Source organism: Mytilus edulis, chromosome 4, assembly GCF_963676685.1.
Source record: "Mytilus edulis chromosome 4, xbMytEdul2.2, whole genome shotgun sequence".
In the NCBI taxonomy this organism is placed as follows: domain Eukaryota; kingdom Metazoa; phylum Mollusca; class Bivalvia; order Mytilida; family Mytilidae; genus Mytilus; species Mytilus edulis.
In genome coordinates, this window is record NC_092347.1 from 61751181 (window position 1) to 61771373 (window position 20193).

General features: G+C 35.2%; 1 protein-coding gene across 1 annotated transcript in view; it reads right to left on the bottom strand.

The window, feature by feature from the left end:
• Nucleotides 1–20193, bottom strand: part of LOC139521468 (involucrin-like) — a 32384-nt gene that overhangs the window by 1824 nt on the left and 10367 nt on the right. The window contains exons 2-23 of the mRNA XM_071314942.1: nucleotides 9373–9394; nucleotides 7913–7967; nucleotides 7058–7117; nucleotides 6788–6847; nucleotides 6513–6572; nucleotides 6375–6434; nucleotides 6099–6158; nucleotides 5823–5882; nucleotides 5547–5606; nucleotides 5271–5330; nucleotides 4995–5054; nucleotides 4583–4642; nucleotides 4307–4366; nucleotides 4031–4090; nucleotides 3755–3814; nucleotides 1821–1880; nucleotides 1545–1604; nucleotides 1407–1466; nucleotides 1131–1190; nucleotides 855–914; nucleotides 441–500; nucleotides 27–86 (exon numbers count right to left, since the gene is read on the bottom strand). Of these exons, the coding sequence (XP_071171043.1) occupies nucleotides 27–86; nucleotides 441–500; nucleotides 855–914; nucleotides 1131–1190; nucleotides 1407–1466; nucleotides 1545–1604; nucleotides 1821–1880; nucleotides 3755–3814; nucleotides 4031–4090; nucleotides 4307–4366; nucleotides 4583–4642; nucleotides 4995–5054; nucleotides 5271–5330; nucleotides 5547–5606; nucleotides 5823–5882; nucleotides 6099–6158; nucleotides 6375–6434; nucleotides 6513–6572; nucleotides 6788–6847; nucleotides 7058–7117; nucleotides 7913–7967; nucleotides 9373–9394 (1277 nt within the window). The remainder of the gene's footprint in view (nucleotides 1–26; nucleotides 87–440; nucleotides 501–854; nucleotides 915–1130; nucleotides 1191–1406; nucleotides 1467–1544; nucleotides 1605–1820; nucleotides 1881–3754; nucleotides 3815–4030; nucleotides 4091–4306; nucleotides 4367–4582; nucleotides 4643–4994; nucleotides 5055–5270; nucleotides 5331–5546; nucleotides 5607–5822; nucleotides 5883–6098; nucleotides 6159–6374; nucleotides 6435–6512; nucleotides 6573–6787; nucleotides 6848–7057; nucleotides 7118–7912; nucleotides 7968–9372; nucleotides 9395–20193) is intronic.

Sequence of the window (20193 nt, forward strand, 5' to 3'; positions counted from 1 at the left end):
ATGGGCCTATGTAAAGAAAAATCTACTCAACTCTCCATGTGCTTCTTCTGTATAAGGCCTCTTTTCTGCCTGTTGAAGTCCCGCCTCTGAAAGAAAAACAAAGAGTGTGCATTAGTAAAATAGTTTAAAAGAGAGTGCATGGGCCTATGTAAAGAAAAATCTACTCAACTCTCCATGTGCTTCTTCTGTATAAGGCCTCTTGTCTGCCGGTTGAAGTCCCGCCTCTGAAAGAAAAACAAAGCGTGTTCATTAGTAAAACAGTTTCAAAGAGAGTGCATGGGCCTATGTAAAGAAAAATCTACTCAACTCTCCATGTGCTTCTTCTGTATAAGGCCTCTTGTCTGCCTGTTGAAGTCCCGCCTCTGAAAGAAAAACAAAGAGTGTGCATTAGTAAAATAGTTTAAAAGAGAGTGCATGGGCCTATGTAAAGAAAAATCTACTCATCTCTCCATGTGCTTCTTCTGTATAAGGCCTCTTGTCTGCCTGTTGAAGTCCTGCCTCTGAAAGAAAAACAAAGAGTGTTCATTAGTAAAATATTTTCAAAGAGAGTGCATGGGCCTATGTAAAGAAAAATCTACTCAACTCTCCATGTGCTTCTTTTGTATAAGGCCCACGGTCTGCCTGTGGAAGTCCAGCCTCTGAAAGAAAAACAAAGAGTGTCCATTAGTAAAATAGTTTCAAATAGAGTGCATGGGCCTATGTAAAGAAAAATCTACTCAACTCTCCATGTGCTTCTTCTGTATAAGGCCTCTTGTCTGCCTGTGGAAGTCCCGCCTCTGAAAGAAAAACAAAGCGTGTGCATTAGTAAAACAGTTTCAAAGAGAGTGCATGGGCCTATGTAAAGAAAAATCTACTCAACTCTCCATGTGCTTCTTCTGTATAAGGCCTCTTTTCTGCCTGTTGAAGTCCCGCCTCTGAAAGAAAAACAAAGAGTGTGCATTAGTAAAATAGTTTAAAAGAGAGTGCATGGGCCTATGAAAAGAAAAATCTACTCAACTCTCCATGTGCTTCTTCTGTATAAGGCCTCTTGTCTGCCGGTTGAAGTCCCGCCTCTGAAAGAAAAACAAAGAGTGTTCATTAGTAAAATATTTTCAAAGAGAGTGCATGGGCCTATGTAAAGAAAAATCTACTCAACTCTCCATGTGCTTCTTCTGTATAAGGCCCACTGTCTGCCTGTGGAAGTCCAGCCTCTGAAAGAAAAACAAAGAGTGTCCATTAGTAAAATAGTTTCAAATAGAGTGCATGGGCCTGTGTAAAGAAAAATCTACTCAACTCTCCTTGTGCTTCTTCTGTATAAGGCCCACTGTCCGCCTGTGGAAGTCCAGCCTCTGAAAGAAAAACAAAGAGTGTGCATTAGTAAAATAGTTTCAAAGAGAGTTCATTGGCCTGTGTAAAGAAAAATCTACTCAACTCTCCATGTGCTACTTCTGTATAAGGCCCACTGTCTGCCTGTGGAAGTCCAGCCTCTGAAAGAAAAACAAAGAGTGTGCATTAGTAAAATAGTTTCAAAGAGAGTGCATGGGCCTATGTAAAGAAAAATCTACTCAACTCTCCATGTGCTTCTTCTGTATAAGGCCTCTTGTCTGCCTGTGGAAGTCCCGTCTCTGAAAGAAAAACAAAGAGTGTTCATTAGTAAAATAGTTTCAAAGAGAGTGCATGGGCCTATGTAAAGAAAAATCTACTCAACTCTCCATGTGCTTCTTCTGTATAAGGCCTCTTGTCTGCCTGTTGAAGTCCCGCCTCTGAAAGAAAAACAAAGAGTGTTCATTAGTGAAATATTTTCAAAGAGAGTGCATGGGCCTATGTAAAGAAAAATCTACTCAACTCTCCATGTGCTTCTTCTGTATAAGGCCCACTGTCTGCCTGTGGAAGTCCAGCCTCTGAAAGAAAAACAAAGAGTGTCCATTAGTAAAATAGTTTCAAATAGAGTGCATGGGCCTATGTAAAGAAAAATCTACTCAACTCTCCTTGTGCTTCTTCTGTATAAGGCCCACTGTCATCCTGTGGAAGTCCAGCCTCTGAAAGAAACTAGAGGCTCTAAAGAGCCTGTGTCGCTCACCTTGGTCTATGTGAATATTAAACAAAGGAAGCAGATTGAAAATTGACTACAAAGTTCAATAACTCCTACAGGGGTCAATTGACCATTTCGTTCATGTTGACTTATTTGTAGATCTTACTTTGCTGAAAATTATTGCTGTTTATAGTTTACCTATATCTATAATAATATTCAATATAATAACCAAAAACAGCAAAATGTCCTTAAAATTACCAATTCAGGGGCCGCAACCCAAAAACAGGTTGTCCAATTCATCTGAAAATTTCAGGGCAGATAGATCTTGACCTGATTAACAATTTTACTTCATGTCAGATTTTCTCTAAATTATTTGGTTTTTGAGTTATAAGCCAAAAACTGCATTTTACCCCTATGTTCTATTTTTAGCAGTGGCGGCCATCTTGGTTTGATGGCCAGGTCACCAGACACATTTTTTAAACAAGAAACCCCAAAGATGATTGTGGCCAAGTTTGGATCAATTTGGCACAGCAGTTTCAGAGAAGAAGATTTTAGTAAAAGATATATAAAATTTACGAAAAATGGTTAAAAATTGACTTTAAAGGGCAATAACTCCTAAAGAGGTCAACTGACCATTTTGGTCATGTTGACTTATTTGTAACTCTGACCTTGCTGAACATTATTGCTGTTTACAGTTTACCTATATCTATAATAATATTCAATATAATAACCAAAAACAGCAAAATTTCCTTAAAATTAACAATTCAGGGGCCTCAACCCAAAAACAGGTTGTCCAATTCATCTGAAAATTTCAGGGCAGATAGATCTTCGCCTGATTAACAATTTTATCCATGTCAGATTAGCTCTAAATGCTTTGGTTTTTGAGTTATAAGCCAAAAACTGCATTTTACCCCTATGTTCTATTTATAGCCATGGCGGTCATCTTGGTTAGTTGGCGGGGTCACCGGACACAATTTTTAAACTAGATACCCCAATGATGATTGTGGCCAAGTTTCAAATAATTTGGTCCAGCAGTTTCAGAGTAGAAGATTTTTCTAAAAGATTACTAAGATTTACGAAAAATGGTTAAAAATTGACTATAAAGGGCAATAACTCCTAAAGTGGTCAACTGATCATTTTGGTCATGTTGACTTATTTGTAGATCTTTCTTTGCTGAACATTATTGCTTTTTACAGTTTATCTCTATCTAAAATAATATTCAAGATAATAACCAAAAAAAACAAAATTTCCTTAAAATTACCAATTCAGGGGCAGCAACCTAACAACAGAATGTCAGATTCATCTGAAAATTTCAGAGCAGATAGATCTTAACCTGATTAACAATATTACCCTTTGTCAGATTTGCCCTAAATGCTTTGGTTTTTGAGTTATAAGCCAAAAACTGCATTTTACCCCTATGTTCTATTTATAGCCATGGCGGCCATCTTGGTTAGTTGGCGGGGTCACCGGACACAATTTTTAAACTAGATACCCCAATGATGATTGTGGCCAAGTTTGGTTAAATTTGGCCTAGTAGTTTCAGAGAAGAAGATTTTTGTAAAAGTTAACGCAGGACGACGACGGACGATGACGGACGACGACGACGGACGACGCCGGACGCCGGACGCCAAGTGATGAGAAAAGCTCACTTGGCCCTTCGGGCCAGGTGAGCTAAAAAAAAGAGTGTGCATTAGTAAAATAGTTTCAAAGAGAGTGCATGGGCCTATGTAAAGAAAAATCTACTCAACTCTCCATGTGCTTCTTCTGTATAAGGCCCACTGTCCCCCTGTGGAAGTCCCGCCTCTGAAAGAAAAACAAAGAGTGTTCATAAGTAAAATATTTTCAAAGAGAATGCATGGGCCTATGTAAAGAAAAATCTACTCAACTCTCCATGTGCTTCTTCTGTATAAGGTCTCTTGTCTGCCTGTGGAAGTCCAGCCTCTGAAAGAAAAACAAAGAGTGTGCATTAGTAAAATAGTTTCAAAGAGAGTGCATGGGCCTATGTAAAGAAAAATCTACTCAACTCTCCATGTGCTTCTTCTGTATAAGGCCCACTGTCTGCCTGTGGAAGTCCTGCCTCTGAAAGAAAAACAAAGAGTGTTCATTAGTAAAATAGTTTCAAAGAGAGTGCATGGGCCTATGTAAAGAAAAATCTACTCATCTCTCCATGTGCTTCTTCTGTATAAGGCCTCTTGTCTGCCTGTTAAAGTCCAGCCTCTGAAAGAAAAACAAAGAGTGTGCATTAGTAAAATAGTTTCAAAGAGAGTGCATGGGCATATGTAAAGAAAAATCTACTCAACTCTCCATGTGCTTCTTCTGTATAAGGCCTCTTGTCTGCCTGTTGAAGTCCCGCCTCTGAAAGAAAAACAAAGAGTGTTCATTAGTAAAATATTTTCAAAGAGAGTGCATGGGCCTATGTAAAGAAAAATCTACTCAACTCTCCATGTGCTTCTTCTGTATAAGGCCCACTGTCTGCCTGTGGAAGTCCAGCCTCTGAAAGAAAAACAAAGAGTGTCCATTAGTAAAATAGTTTCAAATAGAGTGCATGGGCCTATGTAAAGAAAAATCTACTCAACTCTCCTTGTGCTTCTTCTGTATAAGGCCCACTGTCTGCCTGTGGAAGTCCAGCCTCTGAAAGAAAAAAAATTGTGTGCATTAGTAAAATAGTTTCAAAGAGAGTGCATGGGCCTGTGTAAAGAAAAATCTACTCAACTCTCCATGTGCTACTTCTGTATAGGCCCACTGTCCGCCTGTGGAAGTCCCGCCTCTGAAAGAAAAACAGAGAGTGCTCATTAGTAAAATATTTTCAAAGAGAGTGCATGGGCCTATGTAAAGAAAAATCTACTCAACTCTCCATGTGCTTCTTCTGTATAAGGCCTCTTGTCTGCCTGTGGAAGTCCCGCCTCTGAAAGAAAAACAAAGAGTGTGCATTAGTAAAATAGTTTCAAAGAGAGTGCATGGGCCTATGTAAAGAAAAATCTACTCAACTCTCCATGTGCTTCTTCTGTATAAGGCCTCTTGTCTGCCTGTGGAAGTCCAGCCTCTGAAAGAAAAACAAAGAGTGTGCATTAGTAAAATAGTTTCAAAGAGAGTGCATGGGCCTATGTAAAGAAAAATCTACTCAACTCTCCATGTGCTTCTTCTGTATAAGGCCCACTGTCTGCCTGTGGAAGTCCAGCCTCTGAAAGAAAAACAAAGAGTGTGCATTAGTAAAATAGTTTCAAAGAGAATGCAATGGCCTATGTAGAGAAAAATCTACTCAACTCTCCATGTGCTTCTTCTGTATAAGGCCTCTTGTCTGCCTGTTGAAGTCCTGCCTCTGAAAGAAAAACAAAGAGTGTTCATTAGTAAAATATTTTCAAAGAGAGTGCATGGGCCTATGTAAAGAAAAATCTACTCAACTCTCCATGTGCTTCTCCTGTATGAGGCCTCTTGTCTGCCTGTGGAAGTCCCGCCTCTCAAAGAAAAACAAAGAGTGTGCATTAGTAAAATAGTTTCAAAGAGAGTGCATGGGCCTATGTAAAGAAAAATCTACTCAACTCTCCATGTGCTTCTTCTGTATAAGGCCCACTGTCTGCCGGTGGAAGTCCAGCCTCTGAAAGAAAAACAAAGAGTGTGCATTAGTAAAATAGTTTCAAAGAGAGTGCATGGGCCTATGTAAAGAAAAATCTATTCAACTCTCCATGTGCTTCTTCTGTATAAGGCCCACTGTCTGCCTGTGGAAGTCCAGCCTCTGAAAGAAAAACAAAGAGTGTCCATTAGTAAAATAGTTTCAAATAGAGTGCATGGGCCTATGTAAAGAAAAATCTACTCAACTCTCCATGTGCTTCTTCTGTATAAGGCCCATTGTCCGCCTGTGGAAGTCCAGCCTCTGAAAGAAAAAAAAAGAGTGTGCATTAGTAAAATAGTTTCAAAGAGAGTGCATGGGCCTATGTAAAGAAAAATCTACTCAACTCTCCATGTGCTTCTTCTGTATAAGGCCCATTGTCCGCCTGTGGAAGTCCCGCCTCTGAAAGAAAAACAAAGAGTGTTCATTAGTAAAATAGTTTCAAAGAGAGTGCATGGGCCTATGTAAAGAAAAATCTACTCAACTCTCCATGTGCTTCTTCTGTATGAGGCCTCTTGTCTGCCTGTGGAAGTCCCGCCTCTGAAAGAAAAACAAAGAGTGTGCATTAGTAAAATAGTTTCAAAGAGAGTGCATGGGCCTATGTAAAGAAAAATCTACTCAACTCTCCATGTGCTTCTTCTGTATAAGGCCCGCTGTCCGCCTGTGGAAGTCCCGCCTCTGAAAGAAAAAAAAAGAGTGTGCATTAGTAAAATAGTTTAAAAGAGAGTGCATGGGCCTATGTAAAGAAAAATCTACTCAACTCTCCATGTGCTTCTTCTGTATAAGGCCTCTTGTCTGCCTGTGGAAGTCCAGCCCCTGAAAGAAAAACAAAGAGTGTTCATTAGTAAAATATTTTCAAAGAGAGTGCATGGGCCTATGTAAAGAAAAATCTACTCAACTCTCCATGTGCTTCTTCTGTATAAGGCCCACTGTCATCCTGTGGAAGTCCAGCCTCTGAAAGAAAAACAAAGAATGTGCATTAGTAAAATAGTTTCAAAGAGAGTGCATGGGCCTATGTAAAGAAAAATCTACTCAACTCTCCATGTGCTTCTTCTGTATAAGGCCCACTGTCCGCCTGTCGAAGTCCAGCCTCTGAAAGAAAAACAAAGAGTGTGCATTAGTAAAATAGTTTCAAAGAGAGTGCATGGGCCTATGTAAAGAAAATCTACTCAACTCTCCATGTGCTTCTTCTGTATAAGGCCTCTTGTCTGCCTGTGGAAGTCCAGCTTCTGAAAGAAAAACAAAGAGTGTGCATTAGTAAAATAGTTTCAAAGAAAGTGCATGGGCCTATGTAGAGAAAAATCTACTCCATGTGCTTCTTCTGAATAAGGCCTCTTGTCTGCCTGTGGAAGTCCTGCCTCTGAAAGAAAAACAAAGAGTGTTTATTAGTAAAATAGTTTCAAAGAGAGTGCATTGGGCCTATGTAAAGAAAAATCTACTCAACTCTCCATGTGCTCCTTCTGTATAAGGCCTGCTGTCTGCCTGTGGAAGTCCCGCCTCTGAAAGAGAAAGAAAGAGTATGAATTAGTAAAATAACTGTGGAATTTTACATGTGCTGTGGGCATCAGACACATTTTCTAACTAGAAACCCAAATGATGATTTTGGCCAAGTTTGGTTGAATTTGTCTATTTCAGGCCAGGTCATCATCAAGTCAGAGTTATCTCCCATAGACTAAATGTCAAGTTCCAAAAAATTCAAAGCAACACAAGAACTTAAGAAACAATCTCAGTGGTGAATCTAGAAATATTCAGAAGAGTGGGCCCACTGACTGCTTGAGAGGGGCAAGCTCCAGTAATACTTCTCAGTGATTCCATATATAGACCAGGCCCCCTGCCCCACCCCCTAATCAGTTTCTGAATCTTTAAAAATATTTTAGGCTTAATTATAAGAAGGTTCCTATTTATTATTAATTAAAAAGCTGCATTTGAGCCCATGATATGCTCGTTTGAAAATGCATCAATTTAATAAATTTTTTAAATGGGGGAAAAAAATCCCATCTCTAAAACGCAAAATCTAAAATTTATAAAAATCAAAAGGAAGCTTTCCATACGAGATATAAACATTCCACTAATGTTTCAGGAGAATTGGTTATTGCGATTTTGATTGATTGTTAGGAATGTTGACTTATTGGATGGGCGGCAGACAAAGGGTTACCATAATACTTCCTGTAGATGGATGTATAAAAATCATGTGATAAAAATAAATAAATTTGTACATGACAATTTTATTTCTCGATAAATATTGCCCTTTTCCTTATTTATTTGTATCAACAATGCCACAAAAAATTACTTACCATGTTCAATTGCAGCTGTGTTCTCATCATATGTACCTCCTAGAAACTGCAAAAGCTGTGTAAATAATGTACAATTTGCTTACTCTTTATGTCTGTTTGCTTCCACATTTTTTGGTTTTTCTAAATATTGGTTTTAAAGTTAATGCTTAAACCTGTGACAATTTCATATGTTTTTTCAAATAAATATTTGTTTTTCTATAAAAATTGTAAGTTTATATTATAAGTTATATTGTTTGCTACTCAGACCCCCTACAGATCCATAGAGGGTTAGTAAAATTCAAATGACATCATAAAAATAAGCAAGGAAATACAAAAAACATTAATTGATGACGTCACCATTAATAGTAAACATGACTTCATGAACCCCATATGAAATATACTGTTCTCTAATATAAGTTATATGGTTTGCTTCTGACCCCCCTACAGATCAAAAAGGGTTAGTAAAATCCATATGGATTTTAATTACCCTCTATTGTCCAAAGGGGGTCAGTAGTTAACCATATAACGATTTTATCGCACGTTGGACTTTTTCTCCTACATTTTGTTGACAATTCAACAATAAAACACAACAACATTATGAGATGACTTCACACTTAACAGTAGAAGTGACATCATGAACCCCCTATGAAAATTACTAACCCCTACCGATCCATAGAGGGTCACCACGTGATGGCGTTCAACTAATCACAACATGCTAATTTACCCGTGGTGCAATAAAGATCAATAGGGGGTCACCACATGACAGCGTTAAACCAATCATAACATCATATTTATCCGAAGTGTGACGAAAGATACCATAAGGACAGTCAAACTCATAGATTGCATATAAACTGACAACGCCATGGCTTAAAATTTAAAAAAAACAGAGACAAATGATAGGCCTTATTCAATCTTTTTTTAAAAAGAATGTTATCCAATTTAAAGAAGGCACTGATGAGTCATCATCCCAACAATGTAAATACAACCTGGTCCAAGCAGCTGGGTCCAAGTACACATTTATTTAGTAGTGCATTTCTTTTTATAGACAATAATTTTAAAGTGAAAATTAGAAAAATCCAACCTACACTTTCTCAATAATATTTTTACAGTGTGTTGTACTACTTTTAGGACAAATTATATCAAAATTATATGAAACTTCATCAGCATTAACTCAAAATATGGACAATTTTATGTTAAGGGGGTCTTGCAATCTTTTGACAGCTGCTGAAATGCTAATTTTTAACCTTTTTTTCAGTTGTGAACCAAATAACTTTAATAACATTTAAAAGTGCGCTATAAGAAAAGAAAATTTGTGTCTTTTTTTATCATTTCTATACTCAGATGACATGATACAATAAATCTGAGTACAAAAAGACTCTTGCATTCATCTTTTTTGCAGACAGTATGGTCTGAATCATACGAAGATTTTTCACTTGCTAGTGAAAAATTGCATGCAATTTTTAGTCTCAACAGGCTTATACATTGTTTGAACCACTTGTCATCCTACAAGAAAAGAAAAATATTATGCAAAATAAAGCAGGTAAAGCAGACATTGTAAAGTGCTATTATACAAATTTAGTGAGGTCTTTATTAGGGATTTCAACTTTTATGTTCTAAGCTCCTCACATTTAACTTGATCCAAACAGGGCGTTAAACATTAGTCGTGAAACGCAGGGCGCAGCTTTAAATGACCGCAATGGTTGAACCCTGAACAGTTTTGGATTGTGTTCAAATTTCTGACATAATATAGATTTTTGTCACAAAATAAATGTGGTCAGAGATCTAACAAATCTATTGTACAAATTTGAAAATTTTTGAAAAAAAAAGGAATGCCTTAAAAAAAATTGTAAACCCCCCCCCCCCCCCCCCCACCCCTCACCAACTTATTGAAACCCCCTTGGAGCAATAACCCTTTAAATCAATCCCATCCTTTCATTTGTATTATGGAAATTGGTAGTACAATTTCAAAGAGATCCGTACACTTAAAAACAAGTTATTGTCTGGAAACAAGAAACATGTTTCTTTTTGGCCACTAATTCCTACGGTACTTATTTTGGGCAATTAACCCAAAACTTAATCCCAGCCTCCCCTTTGTTATAAGGAACATTGTGGTACAATTTCAGAGAGATTCATAGAATTACACACAAGTTATTGTCTGGAAACTAGAAAAATGCTTATTTTTGGCCTCTCTTTGGCCCTTACTTCTTAAACTTTGGCCCTAAACTGAATCCAAACCTTCTACTTGTGGTTTCAAACACTGTGATACAATTTCAGAGCAGATGAAATACTTATCCACAAGTTATCATCCTGAAACTAGAAAAATGCTTGTTTTGGGTCCCTTTTGGGGCCCAAAAAATTCCTAAATGGTTGGGACCATCATCCTCAAAATTGATCCCAACCTTCCTTTTATGGTATTGAACCTTCTGAAAAAATTTCATAAAGTTGTAATAGCTTAAACTGAAATTATTGTCTGGAAACCAATGTGTCTTCGGACGACTGTGACGACATCATACCATTTTTCAATCCAAAAAATGTTTTGCTGTCGTATAAAAATCAAAGGACGATAACTGTGGTCTCAGACCTAACCTGGTAGTGTGCAGAGGTTGTAGTATCAATTCCCAACAAGGTCAAATGACAATTTCAGTGATAAAATATGTTGTTAATTAGAGTTTGAATATTTCTGATTACAGAGGACTTCCTTCGACTTGAACTATGAACTTGTGAACTTAGCATGCTAAAAGTCAATCGTGAGACAAGTTGACTTACATGTTCCTGACCTTAATATGTATGAAATAATTGCCACTGGTCACAAACATCAATCCATATATGTTTCACCTAATTTTCTAAAGATTGATTGAACATTAATATTTAAAGCCAGAATCAGCACTCTTAGCTACATGCATATCTCTATAGTGTCTTACAAGATTTTGTGAGGCAGACTAAATTGATCTTAAGGTCAAGTAACAGTAAATGAACGCCGTCTAGCGGATTCTGCGAAATATTGCGACGTTTTGTACGAATTACGTCCCTTTGACCAGATTTTGCAATGTTAAAATTGCACCCGGCGACTTTTCGATGGGACGACGTCAACGGTAAATTTGACGGAAAGTATGTTACTTCTAGGAGAATGAACTTGTTTTTCTAAAATAAAAATTGAAAATGAATATGAAAACAGTCTTGAAGACAATCTTCAAAACGAAAATCAGGACGTAGGGTGGTAGTTTGTATATCTGCCGACCAGTTAAAACAAGTCTGAAAACTGTTGCTCACTACTATTTCTACATAATTGTGATGAGAAAAAACAGTGTGGTCTCGGAAGTATTCTATATGTAGTATGTCAAAACTGTCCTTTCAAAAACCCTATATTCACCGGGAAAAGACATCATCTAGCAGAAAATACGCAGAAGGGGTGCAAGTTTGGGACATTAATACTAAAGTTGAAACTTATAGTATTGTACGGTAAGACTATAATATCTCCCATATTTTGAACATTATCACACCAGTCGGAACAAGTAAAAATATTTTTAAATTAGAGAAAAGGAAATGAACCACATAAACTAATACTGCCATTACTGGTCATAAATTCGTCGCTGCTGTCAGTCAGTCATAGATGGCACTAAACTATAATACACTTAAATTAATTAACCTTGTTCACGGTTGGAACAACAAGTTTTAATATTCATATACAGTTTTAAGACTATAACAAATTAAAAATAAGCAAAAATGATGTTTCACGATCATTAATGGATCCATCGCTACATTTTGTAATCTAACGTTGTTTTTTTGTTTTTGTAATGGTGCTTTCTTTCACGTCCACAATTTCGATGTTAAAAATAGAACACAAATCTTTAAATAGATACATGTATAAATAGTATATGGTTTGAAGATTTATACAGGGCTTAGTATCCTAATAGTATTGATTCGTATGGTTGTCTCCTCAAAGAAAATTGTTATATATATGGGTAAAAATTAACCGAATAAAAAAAATTGTACCCTAGCTGAGAGTAGCATTTCAAATATACAATAGAACTGTTCTCAATATTCTATTTCACTCATAAAACTTGAAGGTTGAGAACGAGATTATATCGATCACCTCTATATCATAGTACTACTATATATACCGACTGAAAAATATGCACAGTGTCACAGACTTTCAGTACCTAAAGTTAAATGTAAATCCCGTAAGTAGCAGGGGTCCTGATCCCGAAATCCCGGACTTAAAAACATGAAATCCTGAGGTCCCGAATTTATAGAAATTTCAATCCCGCCATACCGAAATTCGAAAAAAGAATAGCAGGATCCATAAAGGATCAATCCCGAAATCCCGTTTAAGGTCCCCCCTCATTTGTGTAGATGGACTAAATAACAAAACACAATATAACCAGTCATGTCTCAGCCTGTATGCGATTGTTTTTTTCTTGTTTTTTTTCGGTTGGGGGGGGGGGGGGTATTTTTGTAGGCATATCAAACATAAATATGTACATCTGTTGTTTTTATGTCATATATCAACCTCCGTTAATTTGTTTTTAAATGTTTTTACACGATGTATTTTCTGGAAAATACACTGTACTACAAAGACTACAAATGTCTTGAGAGAAAGCGAAATTCAGAGAGAGAAGCACAATAATTTATTGTCACATATAATTAGATCTCAAAGGGAGTTGCAGAATAACAGATACTGACGAATGTCAAAATTGAACAAAAAAGTTTGCAAAATTATAAAGAATATAACAAATGAAAATAAAATAATTATTTAATATAATAGTGTAGACCATGTACAGAATTAAGAAATCATGTAATGATAGAAGAATTTTACAAAAACGTTAATTGACGATTTTACAGAATAAGCGTTATATCTAAAGATAAAGACCATTTAGGTCCACACTTCATATGGACCCTTAAAAATCGTTGGATTATCTTGGTGTTGCTGGTCAGTAATGAATACAAAATCACTGGTCAATTTAAAGGTTGTTGTAAGTGATGCAATATATTCTTATTTTCCTGTTCCCTTATGTAACTTCCAGTTTTATTAAAGTTTACATTCATCAAAGCCTTAGTTTAATTTAGTTTCCTGTCATTACTACCCCCCCCCCCCCTTTATTTGTCGCATGTTGTGTATCATGTGCTGATTCTATATATACTTCGAGCATACATATGTACACTTATGGAACAATAACCATTTAGTAAACTTTTTAAAACGTTTTTGTAGACTTGTATACAATAAATTTTATACAGAACAAAAAAGATATTAACAAAGATGTCAGTTTGTCTGCGTGTTTTACTTGTTAACTTGAAGATGTATAAATAACCACACAACACTCTTTCAAGAATTTGTAGAATCATTGATATAATGTTTGTTTATATATGCGATGTTAAGCAGCAGTACATGGACAGAACACGTCGTGATATAGTACCAAAACACAAGCTTTTACATGTTCCGCTGCTAAAAAAAAAACCGTTTTTTTCAAAAGTGGCCAAATCATATATCGGAACGGAGAAAAAGTGTAAACAGATGACTTATAAGATAGTCTAAGAGATTTATGAATTGGTTACCCAAAAATGACAAAGTTCAACTATCTCTCATTAGAGCAAATATTAATAAAGATCAAAACCCTGACCACATGCAAACAGACAGCAAAGTACGTTCTAGGATTCAAACTGTAGATGTTTTTCGGAATAACTATAAACTATAAAGGGGGACGGACGGACGGACGGAAGGACGGGCGGCCAGACGGAATGACGGACGGACAGACGTACAGGGGTAGTTGAGGGGGATAAAAAAATATAGCTTCAATTACATCTTTTATTGAGTCAACTTGTAGACAGTAACCCTGATGATTTCTATTTTTAAGATTTTACCATTTTTGCGTTCATGTACTTACAACGTATTTTTGTCTGAATTAGTAATTGTTTTAGATATGTATATTGATAATGAACATACATGTATCACATTTTTTACAACGTATAATTTCTTTTTAAAATGTTCCATAAAAGAGGGTCTGATTGGGGTTTACGGAATACGGAATAATGGGCAAAAATTGCAGAATAAAATGCAAAAAAGAAAAAAAAAAGAAAAAGTGTATAATGAGGTGATAAAATATAAAGAATAAAGAATATTTGTAATACTAAATAAAAATTTATGATAATTATCCAGACTCTTATGATAAAAAGAATCTATTAAATACGAAACACATAATCATCGTGCATAATGAACACGAAGAACGAAGAACGTTGGAAATTATTAGCATGATAAATTGACGTTATGTAATAAAAATTACGACGTCACGAATTTTGATGTTTTTTTTTTTGTCAAAATGTTGGGTTTGCGTCGCTTCTACAGGGAAAACGAAGTCGGTGACCATAATTTTTTTTAATATCATCTAATTCGTAAGACAAAGAGGAAAAAAATATTAATTTAAAAAAAAATTCTATGGAGCGGTTCTCGTGATTTATACCAGAAACCGAAAATTGTAGAAGAAAAATATAGATTTACCCTATATATTCAATGTAATTTAGTACCCTCTCTTGAAAACGAAGTCGGTGACATATACTTTTTTTTACATTTTCTGATGTATATTTTCAATATCTAATTGAGTTTTAAGTTTTAAAAAAATCTATGGACTAGTTTATTTACTGATCCTTGACCTTAAAACAATTGCCTTGAACTTTGATGTCCAAAAATAGGCAGATCGACGCATTTTGACTTTTTATTTAATTATTTCTTTTTTGGGGGATTAATTGTAATTATAACATTATTGTGAGATTGAAAAATGTTTTCTTTCTTAATCTTTAGATAAACAACAATTTTACCTGGCATGGCCGTGTTCAAAATGTATTTCGAAATTTCTCTTTTTCGAAAAATGACTTGTGTAATGGCATGAAATATCGGATAGGTAAACTTACTCTTTTTTTCTCCAGAATAGGCTTTTAAAAAATAACTTATCTACTATATATGTGTTTAATTTGGTGAAAATGGAAAAAGTGGCAATTCTTACCTTTCATACCTCTAGTTTCTCTCCACAAGAAATTAACAACTATAGGTGACTGTACAGTCTTCAACAATGAGCAAAGTCCATACCCTTTAGTCAGCTAAAAAAGGCCTTGAAATGACAATGTAAAAAATTCAAACGAGAAAATTAATGGCCTTATTTACCGTATGTACAAATAAAATGGGAGGACGCATCCTGATAAGACGGCAGAGGTTGAACCCTGAACAGTTAGGGCAAGTATGGACACAACATTTTAGCTTTATACAGCTATGAATTTTGATTGTGATTAATTATTTGACACAGAATGAATGTGGTCTAAGAACTAAAATTTTTTAAATTGGACATTTACCTTTTATGGTCCAATATCAAAAATTTAATTATATTGTTCAATTTTTGATAAAGTTCAATTTTGGACCCTTTGGACCTCAATGTGGACCAATTTAAAAACTGGGCCCAAAATACATGGTTTGATTCAGCATATCAAAGAGCCCTAATAATTCAATTTTGGTTAAGATCAAACATAGTTTAATTTTAGACCCCCATTTGGACCAACTTGAAAACTTGGCCCATAATAAAAAATCTAAATACAGTTTACGATTCAGCATATCAAAGATCCACAAGAATTCAATTTTTGAAAAAATCAAACTAAGCCTTTGAATCTTAATGAAGACCAATTTGAAAACGGGACAAAAAATAAAAATTCTAAAAATAACTAAATACACAGTTAGATTGGCATCAAAGAACTCAAATAATTAATTTTTTTATGAAATCAAACTAAGTTTAATATTAGACCCTTTGGACCTTAATATAGACCAATTTAAAAACAGGACCAAAAATTGTAAATCTAAATACATTGTATTCAGTTAGATTTGGCATATCAAACAATCCTAAAAAATTCAATTTTTGATGAAATCAAATAAAGTTTAATTTTGGACCCTATGGATATCAATACATGGTTAAATTCAGCATATTAAAGAACCCAAAGAATTCAAGAAATTAGAATAAAACCCCATTGAAATCAGTCAAGTAATGTTTGGTGCCCCTTTTTGGCCACTAATTCTTAAACAGTTCGAGCTATAACCCCTAAAATCAATCCAAACCTTCCTTTTTTGTGGTATGGAACTTTGTGGTACAATCTTAGAAAGATCCATACACTTACACACAAGTTATCATCTGGAAACTAGAAAAATGCTTATTTGGACCCCTCTTTATGCCCTTAATTCCGTACCTGTTGGGACCTTAACCCCTAAAATCAATCCCAACCTTCCATTAGTGGTTTCATACCTTTTGTTTTAAATTTCATAGAGATCCATTCACTTAAACTAAAATTATTGTCCCTAAAGTTATTGTCCCTAAGCTAAGTGTCTTCATATGATGCAGACAACGACGACAGTCATATAAAATGAACAAAAAAACAAATATGTAACTATTGTAACACATAAACAAACAACAACCACTGAATTACAGGTTCCTTACTTGGGACAGAAACAAACATAGAGAATGTGACAGGGTTAAATAAGTTAGCGGTATCCCAACCCTCTCCCTAACCTGAGACAGTTGTGTAAAAATTAGTTGAAAAAGGCTTAACTCATCAGATGGATAAAAATACAAATACAAGTGGATGTGGCCTGGTACTTGCACATCCTAACAACAAAAAGACATTAAGTACAGATCTGAGAGTACTCCCAGTTACTGACAGCTAGTTCAGGGCTGTAACTAGCCTCGTCAAATAGTGAGGCAAAATATATTGCCGAGCGGAGCGAGGCGAAGAAATTTTGGCGAGGGAATGGGTGCCGCTCAAGGCCCCCAGAAGCTCTGAGAAAAATAACGCAAAATCGTGCATTCTGAGCGTTTCCCGGACTCTTTCTGACATTGAAACGCAATTAATTTTTAGCTTTTTTCGACAATATTCTGGTCTGAAAGCAAAAACATAGACTCATTGTAATTTAAGACTTTAAGGTTTTATGGACAACATTAAAAGACCGATATGTAGGACAAAGCAAAATTCGTAATTCTCATAATCATTAATACCGGATCTGTCTGTCTGTTTTAGTCTTGTATTGTGCTTAGACTTTGGTGATATTTTTATGACTAGATTGAAATATAGTGACAGTGCAGTATTATGCTTTAAATACTAGTACTGCTTAAGTCGACACTAGGGACCATCTTGACCCTGTTTTACGGTATTAATGATTCTTTTATTGTTGAAGACCCTCCAGCAACTTTGACCAAATGATTGAGCATTAGTATTTGTTTTATGCATTGACTTTGTGTGCGATTAGGTTTCGTGCACATTTACTCCATATTCCTTTATTTTCTGTAAAAGGGTCGGAACATGACTTAATGCAAGTTTAACCCATCAATGGAAATGGTCATATGGCAATACATTATTGCTTTGTTTTCAAATTATTTGATACCGGAAAATTGGTGACCTTACTTTAATTTAAACCATGTCAGCTATCTAGTTTTATCAACCAAAAGAAGCCAGTTGTGAATTCTTTGATATCAAATTCAATTCTCCATGCAGAAACGACAATTTTTTCTGTGTCTTTTATATTCTTAAAATATTTTCTCGCACAATATCTGGACATCGGTGGGCATGCAACATTGCAAAACCACACGTTTACAAATGAAAATCAACACTCAGACTATATTGTCATAAAGTAGGACAATTAATGAGCAAAAGACAAACCCGGGACACAGAAGTTCAAACAATAGACTATCAACTCTGATAACTAAAAGTAAAAAAGAAACATGGATCACGAAAAACATGCAGGGGCGACACCAGAGAGTGAAGAGAACTTGCTTCTTGTTAGACACTTTCCGTGAAAACAATTTGATATTAAGACAATCTTTTGTTTCATTTTTTTTTTTTTTAAATTTCTAACATGAGGCATTTGCCTCATTTGCCTCAATGTAGTTACGGCCCTGTAGTTCAAAGCCACTTACAACTAATAAAACAAGAGTGCACACACTGAAATGTCTCATCTTCTTCACCAATCAGTGATATTATTAAGATAGACCTACATATAAAGTTTTACTACAACTACGGTATAGCGGGTTATTTTTGTGGGTGTAAATGTTCACTTATTTTCGCGAATGAATAAAATTGCCAAATTATATTCCGCCAATTTAAAAGTTCACATGCAAAGGAATTGATAAAAGTGTTAAATCCGTCAAAATATTTCATATACCTTATTAAATGAAAATCGCGAAATTTTACACCCCCGAAAAAATAACCAGCTATACAGTATCACATAAACTTAACATGATCCAAGCAAATGAGATCAAGGTCATATAAACCAAACAAGAAATACATGTTCACCTTACAATTATTCAATACCCTAAATACAGTTGATCTATTGCTTATAGTTTCTAAGAAACAGACTTGACCATGAAAACTAAACATTGACCAATGAATCATGAAATTAAGGTCAAGGTCAAATAGATATATGCCCGGCAGACATGTACATGTACAGCTTACAATTCTTCCATACAACAAATATAGTTGACTAATTGTTTATAGTTTAAATGAGGTAAAGTTCAGATGACACCTGACAGTTGGACATGTACACCTTACAATCATTCCATACACCAAATTAACTAGACATATTGCTTATAGTATCTGAGATATGGCCTTTACCACCAAAACTTAACCTTATTCACTGATTGATGAAATGAGGTTGAGGTCAAGTGAAGACTGTCTGAGGGGCATGAGGACCTTGCAATGTTATCACATACCAAATATAGTTATCCTATTACTCATGATAAAAGAGATATTAACATTACAAAAAAATAAAACTTTTTTTTAAGTAGTCAATCAACCGTGAAAATGAGGTAAAAAACAATGGACATGTGACAGAAGGAATCTTTATATCATGAGGCATTTATATACAAAATATGAAGCATCCAGGTCTTCCACCTTTTAAAATACAAAGCTTTTAAGAAGTTAGCTAACCCTGCCACAGTAGCAGCACTACAAAAGTTGCAGGCTCTCGACAAAGAAACCTGCATCTAATACTAAAATATCAATCAGTACCATCCAAAAATGGAAAATTATCAATAGGGAATAAAAAGTTTTTAGTGTGGAGTTTCCTATTTAAAACCTAAATATCTGAATCTAGGAAAGGATGGTTATTACTATTTAAATTTGATTTAAAATAAGTTCCTTTGGGTAAATTATCGCAATATCTTGAGAAAATTCTTGATATATCATCAAGATAACAGTAGGTGTGTTTGAATTTATCAATTAAATGCAATTTCGACCTGTGTTTACTGAGTTTGGTCATAAACTGTGATTCAAAACAGTACAAAAATAAATTGTTTTGCCAAGCGCAGCTGGATACAACTGCAGAGGTCCAACCTTGAACAGTTGGGACAAAAATATACACTATGTTCGCGCTTGATACAGGTCTAAATTTGGATTGTAATTAAATATTTGACACATAATAGGTTTCTAACACAGAATAACTGTAGTCAAAGAACTTAGAATTGGTTATATGATTTGTATTTATATATATTTTTTGCTTTTGTACAATTCACTATGCTGTAGTGAATTGACCAACCCCCTCCAAAACAAGTTAACTTTATCTTTTTTTCTTTTGTGCAATACACTATGCTGTTGCTAATTGACCTCCCCCCAAACCCAACCCTAAAAATAAAGTTTATCCCCCTTTTCTGCTTTTGTGCAATAAACTAAGCTGTTGCCTATTGACACCCCCTTTTTTTTTGCAAATAGTCCAAAACCTGACATTTCTTTATACATAATTTACAAATGTACAAGCAGTGTAAAGGAGGTTAGAAAGTTTATCCCCCTTTTCTACTTTTGTGCAATACACTATGCTGTTGCCTATTGACACCCCCACTTTTTTTGCAAATAGTCCAAAACCTGCTATTTCTTTATACATAATTTACAAGCAGTGTAAATTCAAACATACACAACATTGTATTTTAAATGTATTTCAATTTGACTTACCTCCCTTATACTGCTTTTAAATTGTTTTAATTGTACATTTAACCAGAAAAACCTAGTTTCCCCCCTTTTTTGCCCCTATTTTATAAATGGTTTGAGCCATGACCCCCAAAAGTGGTATAATTTCAGAGATATTCAAACACTTAAACACAAGAAATTGTCTTGAAGCTACAAAAATGCTTATTTCTGCCCCTTTCTTGGCCCTTAATTCCTAAACTTGTTGGGACAATAACCCTCAAAATCAATCCCACCTTCCTTTAGTGGTATTGAACCTTCTGGTAAAAAAATATAGAGATCCATTTGCTTAAACTAAAGTTATTGTCCAGACACTAAATGCGTCT